This window comes from Toxotes jaculatrix, chromosome 10 (assembly GCF_017976425.1).
Source record: "Toxotes jaculatrix isolate fToxJac2 chromosome 10, fToxJac2.pri, whole genome shotgun sequence".
In the NCBI taxonomy this organism is placed as follows: Eukaryota; Metazoa; Chordata; class Actinopteri; family Toxotidae; genus Toxotes; species Toxotes jaculatrix.
Window position 1 is genome coordinate 9,937,694 of NC_054403.1, and position 25,400 is coordinate 9,963,093.

The 25,400-nt window shown below is 43.1% G+C and overlaps 1 protein-coding gene across 4 annotated transcripts; it reads right to left on the reverse strand.

The window, feature by feature from the left end:
* Positions 1-152: 152 nt before the first annotated feature.
* On the reverse strand, positions 153-24,669 carry afap1l1a (actin filament associated protein 1-like 1a). Of its 4 annotated transcripts, none has more exons than XM_041048635.1 (19): positions 24,548-24,669; positions 10,572-10,697; positions 10,192-10,275; positions 10,010-10,089; positions 9,410-9,548; positions 9,174-9,269; positions 8,869-9,083; positions 8,597-8,776; positions 8,354-8,437; positions 7,628-7,703; positions 6,848-6,967; positions 6,544-6,755; positions 6,191-6,336; positions 5,973-6,045; positions 5,306-5,420; positions 3,255-3,422; positions 2,145-2,320; positions 1,916-2,041; positions 153-1,182 (listed from the first exon to the last, which is right to left on the reverse strand). In XM_041048635.1, exons 1-19 carry the CDS (start codon positions 24,588-24,590, stop codon positions 1,156-1,158), a joined length of 2,286 nt encoding a protein of 761 aa, XP_040904569.1. In that variant the 5' UTR covers positions 24,591-24,669; the 3' UTR covers positions 153-1,155. The 4 variants fall into 4 exon arrangements, with proteins under 4 accessions (XP_040904569.1, XP_040904570.1, XP_040904572.1 ...); XM_041048636.1 differs by having other exon boundaries at positions 9,410-9,545; positions 24,548-24,625; XM_041048638.1 differs by lacking the exon at positions 24,548-24,669 and adding an exon at positions 14,387-14,551 and having other exon boundaries at positions 9,410-9,545.
* Between the last annotated feature and the right edge of the window lie 731 nt (positions 24,670-25,400).

Consider the following 25,400-nt stretch of genomic DNA (forward strand, 5'->3'; position numbering starts at 1 on the left):
AGATGTTTTTTTTTTTTCTTGTTTTGGTTTTCATACGTTGTTTGTATGAGACCATAAACTGCATATTTACTTCACAGCATATCATGTGAAATTAAAAGTCAGTAACTAAGAATGTGTTTTTGTTTAATGAGGAAGAACTTCAACTAACGACTGAAGAACAAATGTCTGGGAAACAAGACATAAATTTATTTTTTCCCTTATCCAGGTAGGAGAACAGTAAAGTGCAAAAGCCAACCACAGGTTCAACAGAGGAGTTATTAAAACGACATATAGTGGAGATCTCACTCAGAAAACATGGTTTGTATCACTTAATAGCACCACTTTGTTAGTCGCTCAGTTTTCTATAGCAAGAGTTTCCGACACTGTGCCAAAGGGTGTCAAGTAGATGTAGGGCTTCGTTCCAGCCCAGTTTAATTCAGCTGGTGATCACTGAATAGCAAAGTGAGTGCGAGTGTAGTCACAGAATAATAATACACTCACCCCATCAGTCCATGGCACTCAGCAGAAGACCAATGCCAGGTATGTGTTACGATGACGATGACGATGAGGAGGAGAGATGGAACCTTGTACAGTATAAAAGTATAAAGAATACAACAGTAGTCATGGCTCACTATGTACAAGCAGAACAAAAAAAAACATTTGGTCATATAAAAGGCACATCACGGCTTTAACTGCCTTCCAACCTCTTATTTTCAAACACATCACATTTCTTAGGTTACCCTCTCCCACATGGCTCATTCACAATTTAACGTTTCACCTGGTGCAGCACTGGTGCCATCACAATCTCACGTTGCTTTTCCATGACAACACCGCATCCTGTGCACTCCCTGTGCTTTTTCAACACACTTCTCTTTCATGTCTCTTTCTTTCATTCACCCTCAATCTGTGTCACCACAGACAGATTCAGATGCCACATACTCGGATACAGATGAAGTTCCTCACATTTGAAAAAGTCCTTTTAAGAAGACAGAAGAGTAGATAGTGAGATGTACCTCTGCCTAGTGGCTGATTTCTCTCATTACAGTTTAGTTCTTCAGAAATCCAAAATGAAACAAGTCTTTGCTTTGGGATGTTTCCTTAGGGTGATTAAAGGTCACAAAAGTCACATCCTGATATCCATCCGTTCTTTCTCCGGTCCTTTCAATGATGCTACTTTTAAGTTCCTTTCTTTGACTCCCATTCCTGTAGAAACAAAAAGTCAGGTGACTTACAGATAATGTGAAAATAAGGTCATTATTTCAAGAAATTAATTTCAAGTAACTGCAGATGAAACATACAAGAGAGTTACAAGCTGCTCATAAATATAAATGGCACCATATTAAGCAATTTCAGTTGTGGTATTTTTCAGTGCACACAAATAAGTAAATAGAAAAACACAGAACAAAAACCAATCAATCTAAGCCCACTGCAAATGCTTGAAACAAAATATCTCAACTTTCCTAATCCTTAAAGACATGACTTCACAGAAATGTAATTTTAATAATTAGGGAAATAATTTAAACCAACCAGCTTTGTAAACATTTCATTGTTGTTTTTCTTTTGGACAAAATAAAATAGAAAATTAAGAGGTGTACCATACTGGCTTCTTTCCATCTGTGCATAAAAGTAAATAAATGGCCAAAAAGCCGTACAATCACTGTGATAATGACAACAATTCCAGTCTATGCAGTTGGCCTCTCCAAAGAAAAATACTGCAATAATACTTAAGTATTCTTGAGGTAGAAATATTGTGAATCGTACTGTGAAAGAAGAAGCAGCCGAATGAAGTGATATTAAACATCATGTGTAGTGTCAGGAACCCATTTGATCATAATCACTCAAAATACACTCGCACACATACAGGTGCTTAACTCTGATAGACATGTCATGACTGTGGAACCGTTCAGGAAGCGCGTGTGAGTTAGATCACTGTTACCTTTGCTTTCTGCATGACAGTTCCTGTAGAAGAAGCATAAACAGATGGAGGTCTCCTACGCATTTCTGTGGCACAGTTCACCGGTAAAGACTCACTGTAGATGTTATGGCTCTTTTTGCTGGAGGCCTACTTACAAAAAAAAACAAAAAAAAACAGTAAAGAGGTAAATACAAAATGCAGGCACGTGTGAATGTAAACAAGCCTTTTCACATAAAGCAACAAATATAACCTTAACAGGTGGTTTGCCCTCGACTGGTGCACCCAGCGCCCCGCCTGCCTGACTCTTCTTGAGGTTTTCTTTGACCTGAGTCAGTCGGAGCTCCAGTTCCACCCTCTCTGCCTCCTTAGCTCGGCAGGTTTCCTCCAGATTGGACACACGCTTGTTCAGGGAGGACTTCCTCTTGTCTGCTCCACAGAAACACAGGGACATGTATTAGACAAACACAATGAGACTATGACAGGAGAATTCGTATTTTCACTTCCTCCTTTAGATGGTGACAGAGTCTCAAAATACAGGATGGCTTTCAAAATAAAGTATGTTTACTCAAGTACTGTGCTGACTCTAAATAAAATGTTGGGCTACTTGTAATTGGCTTGATAGTTTCCGTTTGATGCTGCTGTACTTTACTGCAATTCAGATACAATGATTGTACAACATTAAAATGATGCTTACATGTTAATTAGGGTTGGAAGAAACAATTATTTTCTTTGTCGATAAATCTGCTGATGATTTTGATTGTGACTAATAGATTAATCGCTTGGTCTAGAAAATACTGAAAATTGTCTCAAACCCAGTGATATTCAGTTTACTATCACACTATCACCTGGCAGCACAATATGTGAAACTGGGGGGGATTAATTAGATTTAGAAGGAATTTTCATTGCCATGTATTTTCAATAAGAACAATTAGATGTTTTCTTTAGCCCCTGTGGGGGAAGCTTTCCTCTCACATGGCCCTATAATAATGGAGGTCAGGGTCAGATACAGAGCAGGGATGTGTGCACTTGATGTACAGGCCTTCTGGTTAATGTGCAGACTTTCTTAAATACCAGACAACCCAGCTGTAAAAATACAATTTCCTAACTATTATACAAATGACAACAGCCAATACATACAGTACACTGGTTCTGACTCTCTATTTCAGAGCTGTTCTTTTCCTAAGGAAGATTTGGTCCCACGAGCTGTTCCCTCCTTCCAAAGGTATAAGCTCAGATAAATGTACAGTATAGAGACTATAGTACCCAGGTTCTTTTTACTGAAAGCTTGGAAAGGAGCCCAGAAAGTACCAATAACTACTTGTGCTGCATCTGTTCTCTGTTTTGCTTCATATCTTCTTACCAGAGGCCGTCTTTAGTTCTTCCTTCAGCTCTCTCTTCTCCTGTCGGAGGGTCACTAGTGCATTTCGTATCCCATCCCTCTCCTTCTCCAGCTCCTCTTTTTCTTTCAGGTAACGCTTGGCATCCTCCTCCGCTCGCGTTTTCCCATACCTTCCATACTGGTTGGCATCTGGTTGGGAGCAAAGGGGAAAGGTCAGATGTGTTGAGGTTATGGGAAGAAGACAAAACGTCTCATAGAGATCTGTCGGCTTGTCCTTTTTTAATGTCATGCTCTACAAGTCATACAAAACTGTTTTATATTTGACTTTTTTTTCATAATTTAAAGAGAGATTTTTTTTTTTTTTTTGAGAGAACAACAATATGATCCCTGAATAAAAGATAAACACTCCTGAAGAGTAAGGAGGCAAGACAGCGGATCTAATGTGAGTGTCCAATAAATCTCAGGTTACATCCTGAAGCTCTCAGCCCTGCAGAGCGCCGGCTCTTTGATGTGTCAGAACGTCACTGTGAAGGCCTGTGAAACAGCGCCGAGAAGAGCACTTAGCTATCCGACCACACCAATATCGCTTTCCTACACCCTGGACGCTCATCTTCTCTATTTGTATGTCAGTGGCCAAATGACACAATGGAGCAAATGGGAGAGGAGAGAGAGGCGAGGGAAAAGATTATAGATAGAAACTGAGAAGATGATTGAGAGGAGAGAGGAAAAAGGGGGAATATTGAGCCAGATGAAGCTCAAATTTTATGACTGTCTGTGAATTGATACACCACTGAAAGGACTGTATGAAGAGTATAAGCTACAACCAAACTGGAGCTTTGGAATCTATAACTTCTGTGTGACACATAACTACATTAAGAGGTGCCATCTGCTGAAAGAGTTGTTTCCCTCAAAGGGCAACAAGCTGCTTCCCTTTTTATTTATTTATTTTTGGGAGAGACAGATGGAAAGCAGAGAGAGGCGTAAAGCTGAAAAGTCACAGGAGAGAAGCTTCTAAAGTGATTTGGTCCAGCTGTACATATACAGTACATCTGAGCAGTCTGTGAATAATAATGTGAATAGATCAGATAAAAATTAACCTTGCGCAGTTCTGTTTATTGATCTATTGCAATGCCTTCTGACACAGTACAGGTGACATCTGAGGTGTTTTATAGACATTGGCTTGTTCAGAAATTACGTATATAATAAAACTCCTCAACATAAAAAAGGTGTTCCACAAGGATCAATTTTAGGTCCTCTCATCTTCAATAACTATAATAAAAACCCTGACCCGAGTGTAACATCTGTATGGAGATGACACCATTTTATACACAAATGCAGACACAATAGAGCCTGAAAGTATAAATCAAAAAAAAAAAAAAAGTTTTGCCCCTCAACAGCTTAAGTGCTTCTAAATCTTCCAGCTCTAATAAGAATGCCCATGAAGTGGTTTCAAAATTGAAAAGGTCTCCCTCTTTGTTTCACATTGATGAAATTAACTAAAACTTGGTCCATTTATTACAAAGCTTTTTAAAAGTTTCTTTAAAAATGGCAGCAAACAATTAGCCCAACATGTATTCAGGAAGCCTGAAGACTTCACTGTGCCAGTTGTTTCATCATTGGTGAGAGCCATACCACCCATCAGTGCATGCTTTACAAAATGTATACTAGACTTATTTATCCCAGAGGTGTGAGATACACTGCCTCCTTTTAATTCATAAAACATGCCTGCATCAAAAGCTACCTGCATAATTTAGCAACCTTCTGAAGTATCAAGGCTCTTTATATCCCACATGTGCACACTGCAACCTGCTTTTAGCAATTCCTAGAGCTGAAACCACACTAAGTAAATTCTTGCTGTTTCTGTGCAGCTTAGTTAAGAATAATTTTCCTTGGCACACTAATATTTGTGCACAATTAGTCTCTATCACTGAAACACTAGCACCAGTTGAGTTTGCTTTCAGTGAGTTTCCACTGTTTAAATGAAGGCTCTAAATAGTTCATGAGGCCTTGCTAAGGACAGACCACTGGAGGTACAGGAATGTTACTTTGGAAAACCAACTGAACACACTTACTTGAGCCTGTTCGCCTGAGGGAGACTAATGGTTTCGTTCTGTCAGAGTCGCTGCTTGAGAAACTTGAGCGCCGCTTCCCTTGATTCCCAGGCTGCTGCCTGCGGTTCTCCCCTGACTGGGTGGAGCACAGAGGGGGAGTGGGGACGTGACAGATGTGGGAGGATGCAAAAAGAAGGATGAGGACAGAGGGAAGACAAAAAAAATAAAAGAAGGCAAAGCAATAAACTACTCTTCAGATTTATTGGTTTGGGACTGCTGAGGTGTGTATGTTTGTGGATGTAGGTGGTGAGAGCTGTGTGTTTAAGTGCATGTCAGTGAGGGTTAAGAAAGAGGTTTACAGGCTGTAAAACTGCCATGACCTCTTGCTTTGCTGTCACCAGTTTGATCGCTTTTTTTTTTTTTTTTGGTCTTTTTTTCCCTCTGTCATGCCCACACAGTACTTTTCCTCTGGCCTGCAAAAAGCTGTCATTGATAGGCGTGCAACAGAGCGCCGTCTGTCTGTTTGGGTGACTGATATGGGGGTGTCATATTCAGACAGCGACAGTCCCCAACAGCTGCACACACACAGACACACATCATCTAATCTCGTCGTATCAAAGTAAAGCATTACACATGAGGTTTAACTGAACTTCGGGAATGTGTGTCCATCTAAGCACATGCGTCCCACCTGCATGTCCTCATTAGGGACCTCATCATATGTTCTGGAGTCTGTGGAGGTACTGCTGGAGGAGGTGGCCCACCTAGGATTAGAGAGAGAGGGAGAGAGAGAGGAGAGATGAAGCCTGGGTGAGTTCAAAAGATCACTGCTCTGGTCGGTGGCCTTGCACTGACCTCGTCCAAATACCCCCAACCCCGCCCCCCCTTTCCCCTCACTGTCTCACTCACAGGAAGGAATGCCGGGCAGCATCCCGGATATTAGCAATGGTTTCCACATCAACATAGTCGTAATGCAGTGACTCTGGGTCCGTTGCAGAGCCCGTTTCTGCCAAGAGGACACCAAGCCACCTTCCAAGTTCCTCAGAGCTGCTAGCCTAAAAGAAGACCGGACAAGTTTTTGGGATTAGGATGGGACATCCCTGAAAGCTGCTAAAATACCGTGTGGAGCTGAGGGGAACTGCAGAATTGAGTGATAATTCTGTTATCAGCTGCCTTTATCACATTACACATAGTCCTTTGACCTTTTGTTAAAATAAAAATATGGACTAGTGCAGCTTTAAAGTAAGAAACAAACAAAATACCTCCAGAGCAGCGACCTCTGTGCTGTTGCGTAGGATTCGGAATGCAAATGGGTGTTTGGGTCCAAGCCCCGGCACCACCTCACAGCTGTGGAGAGGAAGAGATGGCAGGGAGGTCCGAGGGTCTCCTTTGTCGTGGTAGAAGTGCAGGGAGCCTCTGCACACACAACACCACTGTTCCCGCCACACCTGGTTCACCAGCACTGACAGGTAGCCTGTGTTGTGACGAGGGGAGGGGAAAAAAAAAAAACATGATGCGTCTGAAAACTTAGAGACTTGAAGAATGACAGTGAAGCAGGGGTCTGACCTTGTCGAGGGTCGCTGAAGGACGTCCGGGGGTCACCTGGCCGAGGGGGCTTCTTTTTGGAGAAGCTGATGATACGTGTGATTTTACGGCCTGCGGCGAAAGGCCCCCGTTTCACCTTCCCTACATCAGAAATGAAAGGATTCCACAGTTTCTTCAGTCAATTCACTACACTATGGACTGATTATGGACTGTTGTTTTTTTTCCCCACAGCCACTGACTGCATCTCATAACCTTCATCAGCAGCTGCTCTGTTTTCATGAAGACAGCTCAGTTGTCATCATGAGTATTGAACTTTGGTGTGACCTAATGCTGCATTTATGTTTCTGACTTGTAAACAGCCTTCACATCAACATCCAAGCTGTAATTATGACTGGGAAAGTCAGATGTTTCGGAAAGCTCTCGTATATCCGACTTGGCGCTTAATAACAGAGAAGTGCCTGAAAACCAGATGCATATGGGTGCCTCATGTTAGCCAAAGTTTTTCATTCAAGGTAATTAAACCCAGCTTGTTACATATTGTCAATTATTTTCAGCACTCCCACGTCCAACTCTGCAGTCATACAACTCTCTTGAGGTGTCAAATACTGGGAATATTCACAAAAAAAAAAAAAAAAATCCCACATGACTTGACTGCAGCAGTAAGGAAGCAAAGTCATGTGACGAGAACTAAGCAAACTTCGTCCGCTGATGAAGATCGCGATAGAGATACAGTTGTGTTCATTTTTGTTGTTATCAAACAGCTGGTGTATTGATTTGAGGCTGCGTGTGTCTCCGTCTCACCGTTCTCTTTGCAGTTATCTCCAGCTGACACACCCACGCTGTCTGAATCTGATGTGTTCCTCTCTGCTGATAACCTCTGAGGAGGAAGAACACAAACACAGGTTTAGACTTTCAACAGCCAATGAGGCCCAGTCACAGGATCTGTCTGTTTGCCAGAAGACAGCCAAGCCTTCCACGCTTGTCTTTGACTAATGAGGAGCTTAATAAATATCCCTGAGACAATTCTTTAACAAGCTGACAAACTGTGTGTATCCACCTCTGGATTCTTTTATTCTCTAAGACGCCGTCTCATAATCACGAACACATGACAGAGAGAGAGAAACAGATTTATCATCTGCCTTTTCCTCAACAAATTTTATGGTATCTCCTCTCTCTTCAGTCTTCAGTCTCTGCTTTTATGTCAGAGCCTTTTCACAGTTTATGTTCTGTCAGGCAGGTAACCTTAAAAGAGGATCTGCCCGTTCCAACACTGACTCACTCCCACCCCTATCATTTCTGTCTTAACACCCAGTTACACGACATATCTAGTCTTTGTTCTGCAAGCCAAATACAGGTATCACTGCGCGCTGTGTCGAGCCAAGCCATTGTTTCTGAAAATTGATGGTGACAACACAATTGCTGCCTGCTACCGACTTTCCCTCACCTCAGCTGTGAAGATGAATTACTGTCTCGCGGATAAAAACGATGGGATCGTGCTCACACAAACATCCTCTCTTCTATGCTTACCTTGTCAAGTTCCGTTTTTCTTGGACTGACGGGAGACGCAGATTCCTCAGGCCCTGTGCTCTGTCCGCTCACTTCTCTAACAACCTGTGGGGATATTTTACACGTGTCAATCTGGATTTTACCGTAAAATTCCTTTTCAGGTCTGTCAAACCGACTTCCAGTGATTGTCAGCATAACTGCTGGCAGTGTTACCAGTTTGTATTCCTGCATTCTTGAAGTACATAAGTGCAGAGTGCAGCTTACCCTCAGCCATCTGTGGGCCTGCTCCTTGCTTTGTACAGCCAGCACCAGTGAATCTCCATTGGGTAAAGTGAACCGGAGCTCATGGTGCTTTCTCTTGCTGTCTTTGGGTGCATAGACCACAGTGCACAGGGGCAGCAGCCAGTCCACATAGGGGCATGTGTCCTTAGAACTCTTATAGCACTGCGGAAAGGAGGACACACAGGACACTGTAGGTTACAGGAGAAATACGTAGAAGTCAAGAGCATCCTTTACCGAATATGAACATGTCTCACCTGAAGTCTGTTCTCCCGTATGACTGTGAGCTGTTTGGCCCACTGGCCAAAGCGTTTCTTGCGCAGCAGGAAGGCACAGATGCGACAGTCTCTGGCAGGAGGCATGGAGCTCTCGTCCGAGGGCCACTGATGAGTGAGTCGCACGCCGGGGCTCCTCTCTTCCTCCTCCTCCTCATACGACTCGTAGGAACTGCTCAGAGCGTCAGAATCATTGTCTGGGCGAGCAGAGACAGAGAAGGTAAAAATGTTTTCTTGGAAATCCTGTAATCTGGTAATGTTCGAGGTAACATTGTTCTTTAACTCACAGGAGTTTTTACGTTGTGAATTTATGCAGGTGGTGGGGTAGTTGTTTTCAGCATCTTCATACCCATCTTCTATAGAGTTGGGAGGGCTGGGCCTGACTGGAATAAAAAAAAAAACAACAACACACTAATTAATGTTTTATCATGCACTTTAATATAACTTGTACTCTTGATATATGACTATGACCAGCAAATGACTCCAAGGGCACTGAGTTCAGCAGAGGCGGGAAGATGCTGACCTCGGGTGATGATGTACTCAGGCATCTTGCCAGGACTGAGTGGTACTGCCTCCTCGTAATACTCCTCAGGGGGCGGCGTTGTGGGCAGAGGGGGAGGAGAGTCAGTTGAGTGCAGGGCTGCAGAGTCGGCACAGCTCTGCTAAAGAAGACACACAAAACACAAACATAACTCTCAAATTTCCTCTGTAACCATGAAAGATTTCTTTTTTTTTCACACCCAGAGAACTGCATCATCAAAGAGTCACAGAGTATAAACCTCAAAATGATATCCATAAATTAGACACAGGGGCTCTGGGCGGATCCCAGCATCTTAACTCTTCCAACAGCTCGCAGAGTGATGAGCGTGCATACATGGGAAACCCCCACAACAAGGAATATAATCTGTTTTTCTTTGCTTTTTCTCCACGAGTCATTTAGAGGTGCAATAGTTCCTTGCAAAGGTGAATTTGGATTTGAGTGCTGAAAAGATGGACATACAACAACACACATCCCACACGTAGTGTGTCGTCCTACTCCCAGGATTTAAGGCCAATATTTCACATGTAATTGATATTTATGGAAGAGGATACGTTAGGAACTCAGTGTGTGTTGGCAACTTGCCTGTTTTAAAGTGTCGGTTTGGGTGTTCTTGTCTTCTTTCAAATCGTCTGTAACATCCTTTAGGTCTCCAAGTTCGCAGTCTGTAAATGACAAAAACATACAATTGCACTCATGCTTTTCACCACATATATATGTTGACACACATGTATATTTTACAGAGCCATGTTGGAACTCAAACTCACCAAATTTCTCAAAGAGGGACTCAACAAAGCTGGTGCCATTTCTGTAAACTGCTGAGTTCATGTAGATGTAGTCTGTTCCTGTCACTGAAAGAGAGGAAGAGGAAAACATAAAACCTTTCTGTGTGCTGAGAACGTGGGGACAGATTCCAAACGCTCATATCTTCTAGGTGATGGATGCTGATTAATCTGACAAAGGCAGTAATAGTAAATTATGCACATGCAGCTATCATTAAAAAATAAATAAAATTAAGTAAAACAAAAGTAAAATTGAGTAAATAAACATGATTAAAAATGAAAAAATGAAAATGAAATGCACAAACATTCCCCACGATACAGATTTAATAGGTCATTTCATGTGTCTTTCCTCCTCTGTCTCTGACCTGACGGCTCTATCTGCTGCAGGAGGTTCCACACTGAGGTCTTCTTCTCCTGGGTGGAGGAGCTGAGGTTCTCCTGGTCCAGCATCTTCAGCAGTACTCCTAGCTCACTCACCAACACCTCTATTGCTGCACAGGGTGAGGGCAAAGGTCAGGGAGGGCACGAGTTCAGTGCATCAGCAGAGAGGGCAAAGGTCAGGCTGACAAGTCTAAACAAACCCCGGGAGTATGTCAGAGAGGATATTTCTGCTTTGCTTTCCCTGTGTCCCTCTTTCATTTTCTGTCACTTTGCCTCACAGTTTGTCAATATCAATCTGCAACCTTATCACAGGGTTCCCCTCCTCACCTCCTCCGTCTGTAACTAGCCAGAATAAACAACGACAGAAGAGCAGAGTGACAGGAAACATGTTTGCTAATTGATCATGGACCCAGTGGAACTGAAGCTACCAAAAACAAGAACTCTTACACAGCATATGAACAGAACATCCTGCATAAAAAAATAAATAAAAATCTGCTGGCTCAAAGACACACGGGCATAAACCCAAAGTTCAGTCAACTGTCACGCTCAGTGCTGAGAAGGAAAATTAAAAGCACCGCAAAGATTGTAAGGATGTTGGCAGAAACTTGAGATTCTGACAAGAATAACTGAAGGGCCACTTTACAGAGCCCGGAGTGGGCCAGCAAGCTGAGTTTAATTCACAGGGACCTGATCTTTATCGAACAGTTGGAGACTTAAAATCATGGACTTACAAAAGCAAGAGCTGGCTCAGACCCCCCCCCCCCTCCCCCCCACCCCTCTTCTCAGGGTTCTCCAGGTTCTGTAACACTTTGAGGACTCAGCTTAAAGGAATATATGATTCACATCATGTGTTGATCTGAGAGGTGGGACTGGTCCACTCCCTGTTTTCAGAACAGAACTTAAATAAACCGTCTCCCTCCAACAGCTGGTGGACACCCTGAGAACAGGTCCGCAACCTGCTGCTGCTGATGTGTGTGTGTTTGAATTCCTCTTTTATCTGATTTCATACCAGACACAAGTGCCACCAGTCAGTCCCTATGTCTTTCCCTTCTTCCCTTTTTCCTCTCTACTGCTGCGTTCTAATACGTGTCTTTCTACCTCTGTAAACCTCAAATCCTCAAAGAAACCCGACAACTGGCTCTGAGTCTGAGTGTGTCTGGCCCCCCGCCCATTTTCACAATTGAGTCACAGTAGACCTGCTGAACCGTGCATCTTGCTGGAGTCAGCCACGGGACAGCCGCTGAGCCGGAAACCTCTTTGTTTGGTGGGCGATCATATGGCAACAAGACCTGTTGCATTAAACAAACACCAATACATTCAGACACAGACACGCACACATGCAGAAAGACTTACATGTTGTGTATTTAGCGAGGTGTGTCAAAAGTGAGTGTGTGTGTGTGTGTGTGTGCAGGTTTATGGAGCAGACTCATAAGTTCAGGCAGAGTGTTGGACTGTTTGATGAATGACTCTGACACAGTGATCTTGCATGTAAACACCACTGACAAGTGGTGCTGGAAGATGTATCTGGTGTTTGTCAGTGGTGTGTGTTCCACATTTCAGACTGCTCCCACTCCTTGAAGACAGACATACTTTCCTGAGGTGGGTCTTCCTATGGGCTTAACAATGCCCTGCTAAGGCTACAGTCAAGAGCAACAAGAGATACAGTAGGTATGTGTTCGCCTGTGCCTGTTTAACCACTTTTGTCTTCTTTACTGGTGCAGTTTCCGTCCATTGTAATAAAAACATGCTCGCACTGCGAGAAGTGGGCATGAGGAGTTAATTCACGCAGAAGCCAGGAATGTCTCCTCATTAAGATCCGATTCACCCAGCGGAAATAAGGAAGCGGAGTTCGGGGAAGGAGAGGAAGCTCGTGAGAGCGCGATGTCTTGGCTCGTTGAATGGCCTGTCTCTCTGCCAGAGGTTTCAGCTGTTTAGATCCTGGCTCTAGCGTACCACTGGGCTTCCCCTAACCCAGTGGAAGACATGCTTAATCCACAGCATGACTCATTTAGTGCAGAGAGAAAATGAAATTTACACCACTCAGCACTAAATCAAATGTGACACAGAAATCAAAGCAGTGCTTTCAAGGAGTTGGCGTAAAGTAAGACACATCATAAAACTACTCCACTTGGATTCCAAAAAGCTGATTATCTAGTTTGACCTAATTTGAGCAAAGAGGAATCACTTCGTAGTATTTGGCATGTGAGGCGCACAAGACCACCCTTAAGTCACCAGTCATGCCTTTATAAACAACACTACACGACTCACACGGGTTCCCACACATCTAAAACGGCACATGATCCTTTAAATCTCTGCTGCAACTGTTCAAAGGTACTGTGTGTGTGTGTGTGCGTGTGTGTGTGTGTGTGTGAGATGTCTTCAAAAAGCCAGATAAAACAGATTTTGAGCCCAGCACCTGAGGGAAACTACACACAAGCTCACGTATGATGATAACTCTACACAAAAACAGGCTGGATAAGGTTTAATCAAAGCCATGCCAAGGTGAAATTAGAATATTTCCCGCTACAAAAGGGATAAACCATGACTTTAATCTGAGCTTTGATTACTTTATGAGCATTACGACGGGATATTCCACTGAAAAACAAAATAAATAAAATCTCACACTGTGAAAAAGATGGGTACAGGAATGTGTAAAGCTATTCAAAGCTTTGGACACACACATTTACCTCCTCACACATGCCTGACAATAGCTGTTAAACACTAGACACATTCCTCACCTTGTTAACAGTGCAAGACTCTGTAAAGTGCATTTGTGTGTGTGTGTGTGTGTGTGTGTGTGTGTGTGTACACTTTTGTGAAGCAGAGAGAGTAGTTTGTTTAACAGTGCAGACTCAGACATTTAAAAGAGGCTTACATTAGCAGACTTTCTGAGGGACTGAAAGAGAGGGTGGGGGGTGGGGGGGGGGGGGTAATGTCAGGGAGTTGAGCACCTGTGCTAACATGTCCAACAAACCCTGATATGAAGAATAATGTGACCTCAATCGGGTGTGCAGACTTTTTTTTAAACTCTCTTCTCTTCATGCTAAAGGCTTTTTCATGCTGAGCTGACTAATCTTGCCATGACACGACACACACAAACACACATCCTTGTTTTACTGTCACTGGGCCCCTTACCCTATCCTTAACCATCACCACTGAATGCCTAACACTGACTCTTACCCTAACTCCAACTAAAACCTAATTCTAACCTGAGCCATTTAAACTTGTGGGGTCCAGCATGTTGGTCCCCAAGAAGCTACTGGACCCCAAACAAAACCACACACACACACACACACACACACACACACACACACACACACACACACACACACACACACACACACACACACACACACACACACACACACAATAACTTCTCAGTGTGTCGAAAGTGACAAAATCCCGACATTCTGCAGCAACTCCGTTTCACAATATTGTTGCAGGCAGACATTCCAGCTAACCACACAAGAATGTGCAACCCAAAGAGAGTCTTTATGGCTTAGAAGAATTACAATGCTGCACTACTGAGTCTGGGTGGCAAACAGTTGCTTTCTCAACAATTCAGGATTATTGCCTTTATTGGTATTCCATCCATCTGGCATGATGCTTGAGGCATGAAGTAAACATCACCTGATGTGTCAGCCTCGTGTTTACAACACCTTCACATCTCAACAGCTTGTTTGTCTTTACATCGACTGGGACGTTTGCGTATCTTTACAAGTCCTGGCTGCTTCTTGGACTTAAGCTACATACAGCTCCAATATTCTGGCAGGTTATAAAGACTTTCTTCAGCACTTACCCTCAACAGCAGTGGATGAGAGTCCCACCATTTTCCAAAGTTACAGAGGAGAAAAACCGGTTCCTTCATACATGAGCAGATACTGTAGGAGATACTCCAGAGTCAACCTCCTTGTGTGTGTGTGTCCTTTAAAGTCTTTGTATTGGAGGTGAGCTATAGTCTGCCTACTGCTGCAAACACACTCTCTTTACCTCTCCCTTCCTCCCTCTGATCTGTTATCTCCCTCCAATCCCCCTCCCATACTCTGTCTCCCCTCCTCTCTTTTCTTTTGGGGGGGGCAGGGAGATGATGGTGGTGCTCTGTATGTGTATGTGTGTGTGTTTGTGGTTGTGTGTGTGTGAGTGTGAGTGTGTGTGTGTGTCTGTAGACCTATTGGATCCCCCTCTGCTGTAATCCCAGGGATCGTATAGCACCTGGGAAAGGCTTGCTGTGTAAACACACACATGTCGACTAATAGCTAACCCACATTCTTTATTCTCTCACATTCTTTCCCTCAGTGTACATTATTAACATTTAACTAGCTCCACACATAGTCTGCCATTCAGAAGATGCCAGTGAACCCACTGATGTGCTAGATATAGTAAGGAACTGTTAGATCTTTACCACTATAATTTACCAATAAGTGTACAAGTATAAATGCTTTTGAGTGCACTGACAATTCAAAGTGAAAGATCCAGGAGACGGTGAGTAAAGCCTGTGCAGTGTAGGTTGAGGCAAGTTGAGACTTTTCAGAGTTACACGTGGATGACTTGTTGCCCAGAGGCAGACTCCTGTGTCCTGACACGATGCGACATGCTGCCTTCAATCACACTGGCACTAACGTTGCACAAACAAAGCCCCGAGCGCACACAGACAAATTCATGACCACATGCACAACAACGCAGAAACACACACGCAGACAAAACACACTCCTTCTCCTAAGTGAAGGCTTTGACCACATATCAGTTGCAGAATGAAAACACTGTCAACCAGATATAAGCATGCAAAATAAAAGGATCACCTGCTGGCTTTGATCCCAGTATGACTCTTTTTGATCTATTATTTTGTTAACATAATCAGTTTCAGGAAATATGTTTGTCCCCCTTCTTGCCAAGAGTTAGATAAGGAGGTTGATACCACTCTGTTGTCTGTACAAAAGATAGGAAGATCAGTGTTTCACACCACCACTCTCTACACTGCATTCACCTGTCCTGGGCTACTATGATAGTACTGAAAAATGTAATCTCATCTAGTGTAACTATAGGCAACAAAGAAAGTAAGGGACAGGATATCAAATTAATGTTTAATGTAATGCTGGGTTACTAGCACCAGCACATACACCAGTAATAACATCACCTGTAGCCACACTAGAGGAAAAGAGACAACAGTGAGATACAGTAACAACAGTAAGATACTTAAATCGATAATATTGAACTTAAGTTGATCTTTGTGAAGAACATTACCACTAGACTCTGAATGACACACAATGAATCACACAGATTAAGAAATATACACTAGGGGATGTCAGTGAAGAAGATGGAAAATGAATGTCCTAATTATGCAGACAGGAAGTCCTCTGTCTAGTTTCACACACAGGCCAGACCTTCCCTGAGGCATACACGGTGTTTCCCAAATTTTACAAAATCCTCTCTAGCTGTGATGCCACAGACACGCCCTGCTAGCCTTGGTTATGGCCTGACAAACCTCTCCTCACTGTGACTAAATGCCACCTCTGACCTTCCCAGTGAAGCTGTGAACTCACACAGGACCGTGGATGCCAGAGGAGGGATGGGAAAACACTACACTAAGCTGTAAAACACACAGCATTGGACCTCTCATCACAACTGGGTACACCGCTCTCATGTGTTTGAGTAACAGCATTCAGGTGATTGCTAAAACACAGACATTTAAAGTTGACAGTTAATCTAGAAAATGGGTCCATTAATCAAGTTCACAATAAAACTAAACAAAAAACACAGGTATAACCATACAGAGGTAAATACTGTTCTACAAAGCTGCTGTGAGAACCTCAAAGGACTGTACCATCTGTGACTCCACGAGAGATCAGTATCTAATGAAAACTGCTGAGTTTTTCTTGGAAGTCTCCCCTTCCTTATTGTCTTTGGACATGTGGGATATAGAGCCATTTCCCAACCTGATCTGACATGAAAGAGCTCTGCTGCTTGAAGACTCTGAGGTGTCCCAGAAACACATTGTGGGAGTCTTTCTTTGTCTCATCATCGAGGCCAGCTGAACATTACGACCCAGCAGCTTTCTCATAATGTTAAGCGAGTCACAGGAGAGGTTTGAATGTTATCTTCATACCGTGTGAGGGTTATCTAAATACCGTCATCCAACCCAGTCATCACAGCTGGGATGGGCGCGTTGAAAAAAAAAAAAAAAAAGGCTGAATCATAGCATTAAGATACGCAGATGAGAACAGAGATGCCATATCTCTGTTCAAAAAACCACAGGCTTTATCACACCCCACTGGCTCAACTTAGATCACTGTGTGTAGCCTGCACGCTAACACAGGTGAGGTAAACCGGATGGCAAGAGGTTTTTAATTACATTAAGAGTCGTGCCAACACTGTCTTCTCTCACCAGCCTGTGCCCTATAATGATGAAATCCCCTCCCACTCTACTCCTCAGATTCCAGGCATTTCCCAAGTGTGACCGTTCTCCTCTCCCCAGCACAGAACATGTCGGGGCATTCGCAAACTGATATCTCCAGAGCCCACAACAGGTAAACAGAGACTGTTCCAGTTCATTGCTAAGATGATAAAAATCAGCCTGTGACATAACATTCAGTGTTGCTGATGTTTGGTCAGTGCAGTCATCATTTTAGGCTTGATTTTAGGTGGATGATAAGAGTTCAAATTAAAACATGCAGTTCTGATGAGCATTTATCGAAGCCTTTTTACTATAACAATGGATGGAATCATGATCTCTGTATTAAATGGCTTGCTTGCAGTGATGAACCCACAGAGAAATATCTATGCTCCATTGAACATTTTACTGTCTTTCAGCTCATCGTTTTGAATTTCAGGCCTGCAAATTTCATGTTTTGGTTCACGCTCACTGTCGTGGCAGCATCGTTTTTTTTGCATTTAGATATTTCCCCCAAAAACTGGTCAACAACAAACAGATTTTAAAGGAATTTGAGTGAAGGAGTGAATATTGGATTTAAATTACTTTAGATGGACAGAGATAACCAACAAGTTTGCTACATCAGCTTTAAAGTTGACAGTATGCCAGGACTGTGTTTGCAGCTTGTCTCTATTGACCTAAAAAAATCAGTTAATGCTGGTTTAAGTGCTACTTATCATTCCTTATTATTGCTGGCACTTTGCCTGTCTATTTAATTTTCTTTATTCATTTGAGGGTCCAGGAAATTACAGCAGATTCCCAGGAAAAGGAAAAAATGGAATCACATTGGAAAATGGCCAACAAATGCTGTAGAAACCCTTATGGCACGTAGTGTAAAGTCTTGACACACTATGTCAAATATACTGCGATAAGGCTGAAACTCATCATAGTGGACATTCAAAGGTCGTGCTAGCTCTGATAAGCTAACTACTGAAGACCCCTCAGAGACTGATTTCCATCTCATTCTGCACGCTGCCAACAAAACACTTTTCCTGTCTTACATTAGTTAATGGGCTGAGCAACTGTATTACGATGCCCCATATGCCCCCTATAGAGATGGCTTCCTCCCTCTGCTGATGACATCACCTATCAACTCCAGCCTTCTGTTTCCTCTTCCTGTCAGCTGACCCACTCCCTCTTTTACAGTACTGTCTCTGGTGACCCCATTCTCAACGCACTGTCTAGATCCAAAGATAGATACAATTGAGCGTGCCTACTTCTACAACTGTATTTCAAATGTGTGACAATATAATGGAGCTCCTGAAATACACCATTATTACAAACCTTTATTTAGCCACTGCAGGTGGTGCCCCCCCCCCGAGAGTGAGAATTCCTTTCTCATGGCTTTAACATGGACATTTATCATGTGGGTGGACATTTTTGACAAACATACAATAATCAACGTACACGGCAAACGCACACTGCAAAACACGCTGGAGTTGAGCAGCAGGTGAGGGGCACATGTGGAAAAACTTATTTGGTTTGGAGGAGTCGTAAAGGTACACAAATTAAGGAGAGAAGGGAAAAAACATGTTCTGCCCACTGTTTTTATTGTACACGGGAAGATGCTTCAGGTTATCGTAAAAAACAACAGGGATTCCACACTCCATGATACTGAGTGTAGAGAGTGTATGCAATGGTACAGTATTACATTAGAGATGGGAACCGTCAAGGGATATAGATGCTTTGAGTTGCTGTGTGGACACCATTTAAATGGGTTACTGTATCCGGCAGTCAACGTCTACAACAAATTTCTAGCTTGGACGTGCACCCTAACTCCCTCTAATTAGGCCACTCTAACGAGCCTGTCACACAGAGAGAAATCTACTCAAAGTCATTAGGCCTCTTAAGCAGCTGGGATGTTTCCATGGTGACGGAGTGGGAGAATTATGGGTTTGAGCACCCCCGCTCACCTGTTTAAGCATTAACTGGCTTTTGAAGGCCAGCAATGGAGCATAGAACCGTTTGGTGTTCAGACACACACACGCACGCACGCACGCACGCATGCACGCACGCACGCACGCACGCACACACACACACACACACACACACACACACACAGAGAATACAGAGAGCACAGTTCCCCATGGCTTCACTGCAGTTGAGTAATCTGGGAAGCTGTGTTAATAGCAGGAGGGAGCTGCTATCTCAGCAGTGAGGGAGAGTCACTGGCTGCAGTTACAGCTCAGGTTAGTAAAGCAGGGCTGCTCATTTTCTTTCCTAATGCCACCATGTTTTGTCATTGTGCTTTTGCGTTGTTGTAGTGAGTTTAAACCTGTAATTAGACGACATGTTATCAGCCCAATAATTCCCAGATCTGACAGATGTGCGGCACCACGAACAAAGATGCGTGCCATGGAAATGAGTTCATTTTGTATAGTGGGACGTGGTAGAAAACAGACAGCAAGGAGTCTTTTATACCTCCTAATGCCCTGAAACAAAGACTTTTATGTCAGAATGAGTTTTCCATTGTGTGTGTGTGTTCATGCCTGACAGTGCTCCCTTCTCCTTCTCCAGAGACCTTAAAGAAGCTAAAGATAAAGTTAAAATGGTAGGTTGTCGTGGTGTGATCATCAAATAGTAGCACTGGCCAGGTGGCAACAGCTGCATGTGGAGAATTTCTCAATATGGCCTCCGGTCAAAGGTCAAAGGTCACAAAACTGACCATGATTGTAGGCGATGTCTGTCTGCTAAACTTCTTTTTCCCTCTTTCTCATTTTTCATCTTTTGCTCTCTCATTTATTCGAGTCCAGGATGGCACAGAGGGCTTGACTCAGCCTGCTGCCAGACAAAGGCCCTACAGTATCATTCAGATCCCGTATCTGCCCTGAGTCCTATGAGATCACCACAATGCTATGTCTCCCTCACAGAAAAGTATTCACGCACGGAGAAAGATGCTATTCTGCAAGTGGAGGCACTGCTTTACTGATGTTGCACAGATCGAGGGTAACATACACAGAACACACATGCATGTCTGCAAACACACACACTCACACACAGTCACACAAGCATAAAGGGGAAAAGGGGCAGCTTTGTCTCCATGTGGGATTTTTTTTGTGTTAATGGGATTTTGACCAGGGCGCAGTCTTCAGCTTCTCACAAGAAAACTGGGATATTCTCTCAGTCTCTTATTCCTGTTGTCTGAATATTTTCATTATGTTTCATGCACCAACATGCACAACACTGTTTCGATAAGAAATTAACACTATGAGCTGCAGAACGTCTCTATCTAAAGCAAATCTATAAATCATCAGCTATCAACACTAAATGCATACATTTTTGTTGGACCAATGAGGTGGCAAGATGAAGAGGGTCTCCTGCTGAGAAACAGTCCAATAAAAAGAGTGAGTGTAGACGATGTTAGGTCTAGGGCCCACGGCCTCTCACGTGTCTGCAGTTTATTACAAGTACAAACTTTAACTTCTTGTTGGTGCATACCGATGAGTCTTTGGGATAAAGCGATTGTGTACCTTAGATAGTTTACCAGGAAGTGTGTCTAAACTCCTCTGAGCACATACCAGGACCACATCTGTCACTACCATCTGCACTCTGTACTGTTTGAACTGCTAACCTGGATCTATCCTCAGGCAAAAAAAAAAGACAATTTCCATATTCTATCATAAATCACACATATCAGTGCTAAATTATGGTTGTTGTCAAGAAACATCGAGTAAACCTAACTGATAACAGGTTAGACAGCTCTTACTCTACCTAAGCCTCCTTTATATTCTGCCAAGACTCTCCAGTAAATCAGAACGTTCCCTCTGAAAATACTGCCTGTACGTACCTGTGTGCATATAAACCCCGGGCAGAGTCACCCTTTTTTTTTTTTCACCCTCTGCAACAGAAGAAAACACCACGTTTCCGAGTGTCATACACACTCTGTAGTCCCCTGCTGTAATGTTGTGCAGCCCATCTCCATGGAAACCCTATATAAACAGCGGTGCAGAGAATGACCATTGCCTACACACAATGCACATGTGCACGACCACACACGCATGCACACACTCACACAAAGACACAAACACCCTGCTCACATCTCAGCCATATGAATCATAGTGATCTCCTCATTTCACTGGGGTTAAAGAGGGGGAATTCCACTTCTTATAGGGCTGGCCCACAGTCATGCATGATTTATAGCTCATGCATGATGGGGCATATATAAATATATCATACTGCATGTAATATAGGGTACAGAATTGTATGAGCGTCAGCGAGTCTGCACACTTATTTTATGCCTGTAAACTTCTGATTAAATCTGATAGAGACTATGGAACTTATAAACCTTACACATATAAATAAAATCATCCAGGGTCTTATTATTGTAGCTGGTGTTCCAGTTGGTTACAATAACACTGTATAAACCCCATCACTGTAGGGACAGTGGACAGGAGTGACCCACTGGAAACAGCTTCACAACAGAGAGCGGGCAGCAACAGAGAGAAACAAGAGAAACAGAGAGGTCAAACCAAATGACACTCTGGACAATGACACCATTACATTAGAGCTGAAGCTGTGACAGGAAGACCCAGGCTGTAACATGCTGGCACTTTTAAAGATGATATAAACATCAGAGTGAAGCCATTTCCACGAACACTGCTTTTTCTTTAATCAATCAAACTTTCTTTGTATAGCACTTTTCATACAGACGCATCATAACAAAGTGCTTTTCACAAATCCTCCCCTCAATCATCCAACCACCCCACCCCCACCCACGTGTACACACACACACAAACACCCAAAATCCATCAATAATCACAGTGTAAAAGAAAAATACTCAAGGACTCAATAAAAACAGGAACTGAGAAAACGCTATCATAAATCTCATGAATTTGGAATGAGAAAAGACCAGAGGTAGGATAAAACCTTCTCTCACGTGAATATGCAGATTACTGCGTGCATAATGGGAAATATGACACAAATGCACACACAGCGAGGTCACTGACCACCAGCTACATGACGACAGCAGGCTGCATTTCAATCGCGCTCATTAGCCCTGCTAACCTAGACCCGCTTAAAACAGGGTTTAATTCAAATTCCACCAGTTCAAATCCTTTTTGTATTCTCAAAGAAGCTCTCAGCAGGCCTTCAGACTCAGCTTTGAGCCAAATAAAAATGAATAGTTTATTTTAAATTGCACACACATACACAGAGGTACTCTTTTCACAGACCTCTCAGAGGAATGTCGATATGTAGAGCACTCCATCTCATTAGAGGAAAGGCATGGATGGACGAGGGATTTCATGAGCATGCAGAACGTACGTTTCGTTTGTGCAGCACTGTGGCGTCCACAGCAAAGTCCCTGTTCTGTCCTCAAGTTCTTCCATATGCTCCAAAACATCCTGACAATAGCCACAATTCATCATATCCACGGGGTTAAATCACAGACAATCCCACCACAGCAATGCATCTCAGCGGGGACAGCCTCTCCCCTCTCACACCCACCTGATGCTCTGCTTCTCATGGAGGTGACTGTGGAAACAGAATCTTTTTTTTTTTTTTTTTAACACTGCTGCTCCAGCTGGCTTGGAGAGCGCATATTAAGAAGCTCCCACCATTCAAGCTCATACCTGCCTCTCATCAGCTTTACCAAGCTTAATATCTGAACTCACGCAGCAAGCGTGTCATTAAAGTCACCTTTGAGGAAAGGTCCGAAACAATGAGCTGATTAGTCAGTTAAAAGGACGACAATCAGCAAACTATTTTAAAGCTGAAATAACCAATATGACCAATATAACCATCTTAGCTTTTGTGGTGAAGTCAATCAGTGGTGCTCTAATAACCATTGTTGTTCAGACAAATGAAGCAAGTGGAGAGCACCATTCTGAGCTTGTCATGAGAATTTGTTCTTATTTACAATTAATTCATGTACTCATTGAGAACTGAAATAATGATTAGTTGCTGCTTTATTTAATACAAAACAAGGCAAAGCAATTTAGCCATTCAGGTCATTTAAAGACCATATAAACAGCAGGGTGCTCCCTGGGGATCACCAGCCGTCACCGTGTGTTTTCTCCTGCGGTGTTTACGAAAAAACACAAAGCTCAGATAGAAAGTCAGTCAAGCTGAATTCCTGTGTGTTTCTTTGTGTGTGTTGAGGGAGATGGGAGTGACTGATGAAAGTTTCTCCCAACCTGGACAACACCTAAAGACACTTCCTCCTTCAGACACCTTGTGTACACACCAAACACAGAGGCTACATGCACATAATCCACATAGACTGAAAAGCTGAGGACGGATGGAAAAGAGGTAAATCTTGAACAGCAAAGGCAGAAATGACTGAAAAAAAGTCTTTATTTCTTGGAGGCAATGAGACTGTTTAAAGGAGCAGGAAAAAAAGAGACGAGAGAAGATAAAGGACCATATGTGGTTTGTCCCATTTCCTTTCACCTCTAGTGAGCAGAGTTAAAATGTCCATAAAGCTGGTCTTTATAATCACTATCACATGTTTACCTGCCGGGCGGCTCGCAGCAAGCCTGTGGAAAGCACTAAAGTCTTTCCAGCTCTATGAGCAGTAACATGATACAGAAACATCAGCTGAAGTGTAAAAACAGATCAAACAACTCAAATCAACTATAAACCAAAATCCAAACTTTATATTTAAAATGCTGCGTTGAGTCACATCTTATTTCCCTATTAAAGCTGAGGGGGGGGCAAGTGTATTTTGTTTTTGTTTTTTTTACAATGTGGAAAAATGTTGTACTGTGCAGGGTGGGTGGAGGGGTGTGTGTGTGTGTGTGTGTGTGTGGGTGGGGGGGGGGCAGCTGAACCCCTCCCAGAAAAAAAAACACATGGGGTGAAAACACATTTTGTGTTTGCAGCTATTTCAACACAAAAAAGTACAGCAGACCTCCGGGGGTCTGTATGAGGAATCCTCTGCAGGTGGTGTCCAATATCAAACACTGATTACTGTGACCACCTAATCTCTGAATATCTCATCTCCACATCCACATATTTGACTGGACTCAGGATGAGTGGGATTCACTTTCTAGAACAACAATCAAAACTGCGGATCAGGATTTGGTTTTCTGCCTCTGCAAGCAGCTGCGGGGGAGAGTGAACAACATTATTTATATTTTTACAAGTGCACTACCACTGTTTTCTTTACATGTATTAAAAAGGAGGGAGAATAACAGGGGGATAGGAAGTGTCACTCACATACTCTCAAGGGTAAGTGAAAAAGGACATTTTGAGAATGACACTGACGCAAATTGTGCAAGTTAGGGCAGATCGTTAGAAATATCAAACGTTTACATATTCCCAGCAATATCCCACTGGTTTCCACTTAAACCAGTTGAGGTGTAGGAAGCCACTGAGGGTGCTACAGTCAGAGGTGTGGGAGGCAGGAAGCACACACGGTGGGCGTGTGAGTGGGTTCCACCGGTTTGAAGTGACCAATTAACACATGAAGCAAACATGAACATCTGAATCCACCTTAATAAACTGCACACACAGACGCAAAACAATCAGCACTCGCTTACCACTTAAATCACTTCTGCAGCAATGTTTCCGGTTTTAGAGAAGCAGACTTACATTTGTTGCCGTTGGAGTCCATTCCTCCGGTGATGGTGTCCATGGGAGCTGCTGAGATTTAGTGCAGGCCTATGAGTGAGTGAGAGGAGGCGTGTGGACGAGCTACTGCTGACAGATCCAGTGGAGACACCACAGATCTGCAGGTCGGGAACTGGAGGCAGGCCGCTTCTCTGCTGGGTCCTAAAGTCTGCCTGTCTCCACACACAGCTACCTTCATGTCTGTGACATGTCTCATGTCTACAGGTGGAGCTTGGTAATGCTAATGTCCAGTGATCCCTTATGCTACATGAAGAGTTTGGATAGTTGGAGTGAATGTAAAACTTAGCTCTTCAGAAGCAGCAGCTGGTTTAGCTTAGCTTTGCATAAAGACTGGAAACAGGGGGAAACAGCTAGCCTGGCTCTGTCTAAAGCAGAGGTCTCAGACCTGTTCCACAAAGGGCCGCAGTGACTGCAGGTTTTTATTCCAACCAAGCAGCAGCACACCAGACTTAACCCATTTAATCAACTGATCTCAGTCTTCAGACAGTGAATTGGTCAAACTGTGAGCTCTTGATTGGTTGGAACAAAAACCTGCAGCCACACGGCCCTTTGTGGAACAGGATTGAGACCTCTGGTCTAAAGGTTAAAAAACAAAAAACAAAAACAAAATCCACCTCCTGAAAAACTCACTAACAAAACAAACAAACTGAAACATAAATACATTTAAAAGTACATAAAAATTTCCGAAACAAACAAAAAACAATTTGTTCTTTGTTTGCCCCAGACCTTTCCTGAGAGAGGTCTGGATCCTCTGATCCTCCTCCTTTAGGAAAATACATTACATCTTGATAGTTCACAAATACAAACAAAAGAG

What these genes read in the sequence shown, in the direction of transcription:
- afap1l1a (XM_041048635.1), bottom strand. Translation starts at nt 24,590, where the DNA reads ATGGACACCATCACCGGAGGAATGGACTCCAACGGCAACAAAT. An exon ending in TACGGGAGAACAGACTTCAG is followed by an intron (nt 8,777 to 8,868) that starts GTGAGACATGTT and finishes TCCTTTCCGCAG; the next exon opens with TGCTATAAGAGTTCTAAGGA. An exon ending in AGATAACTGCAAAGAGAACG is followed by an intron (nt 6,968 to 7,627) that starts GTGAGACGGAGA and finishes TTTCTGATGTAG; the next exon opens with GGAAGGTGAAACGGGGGCCT.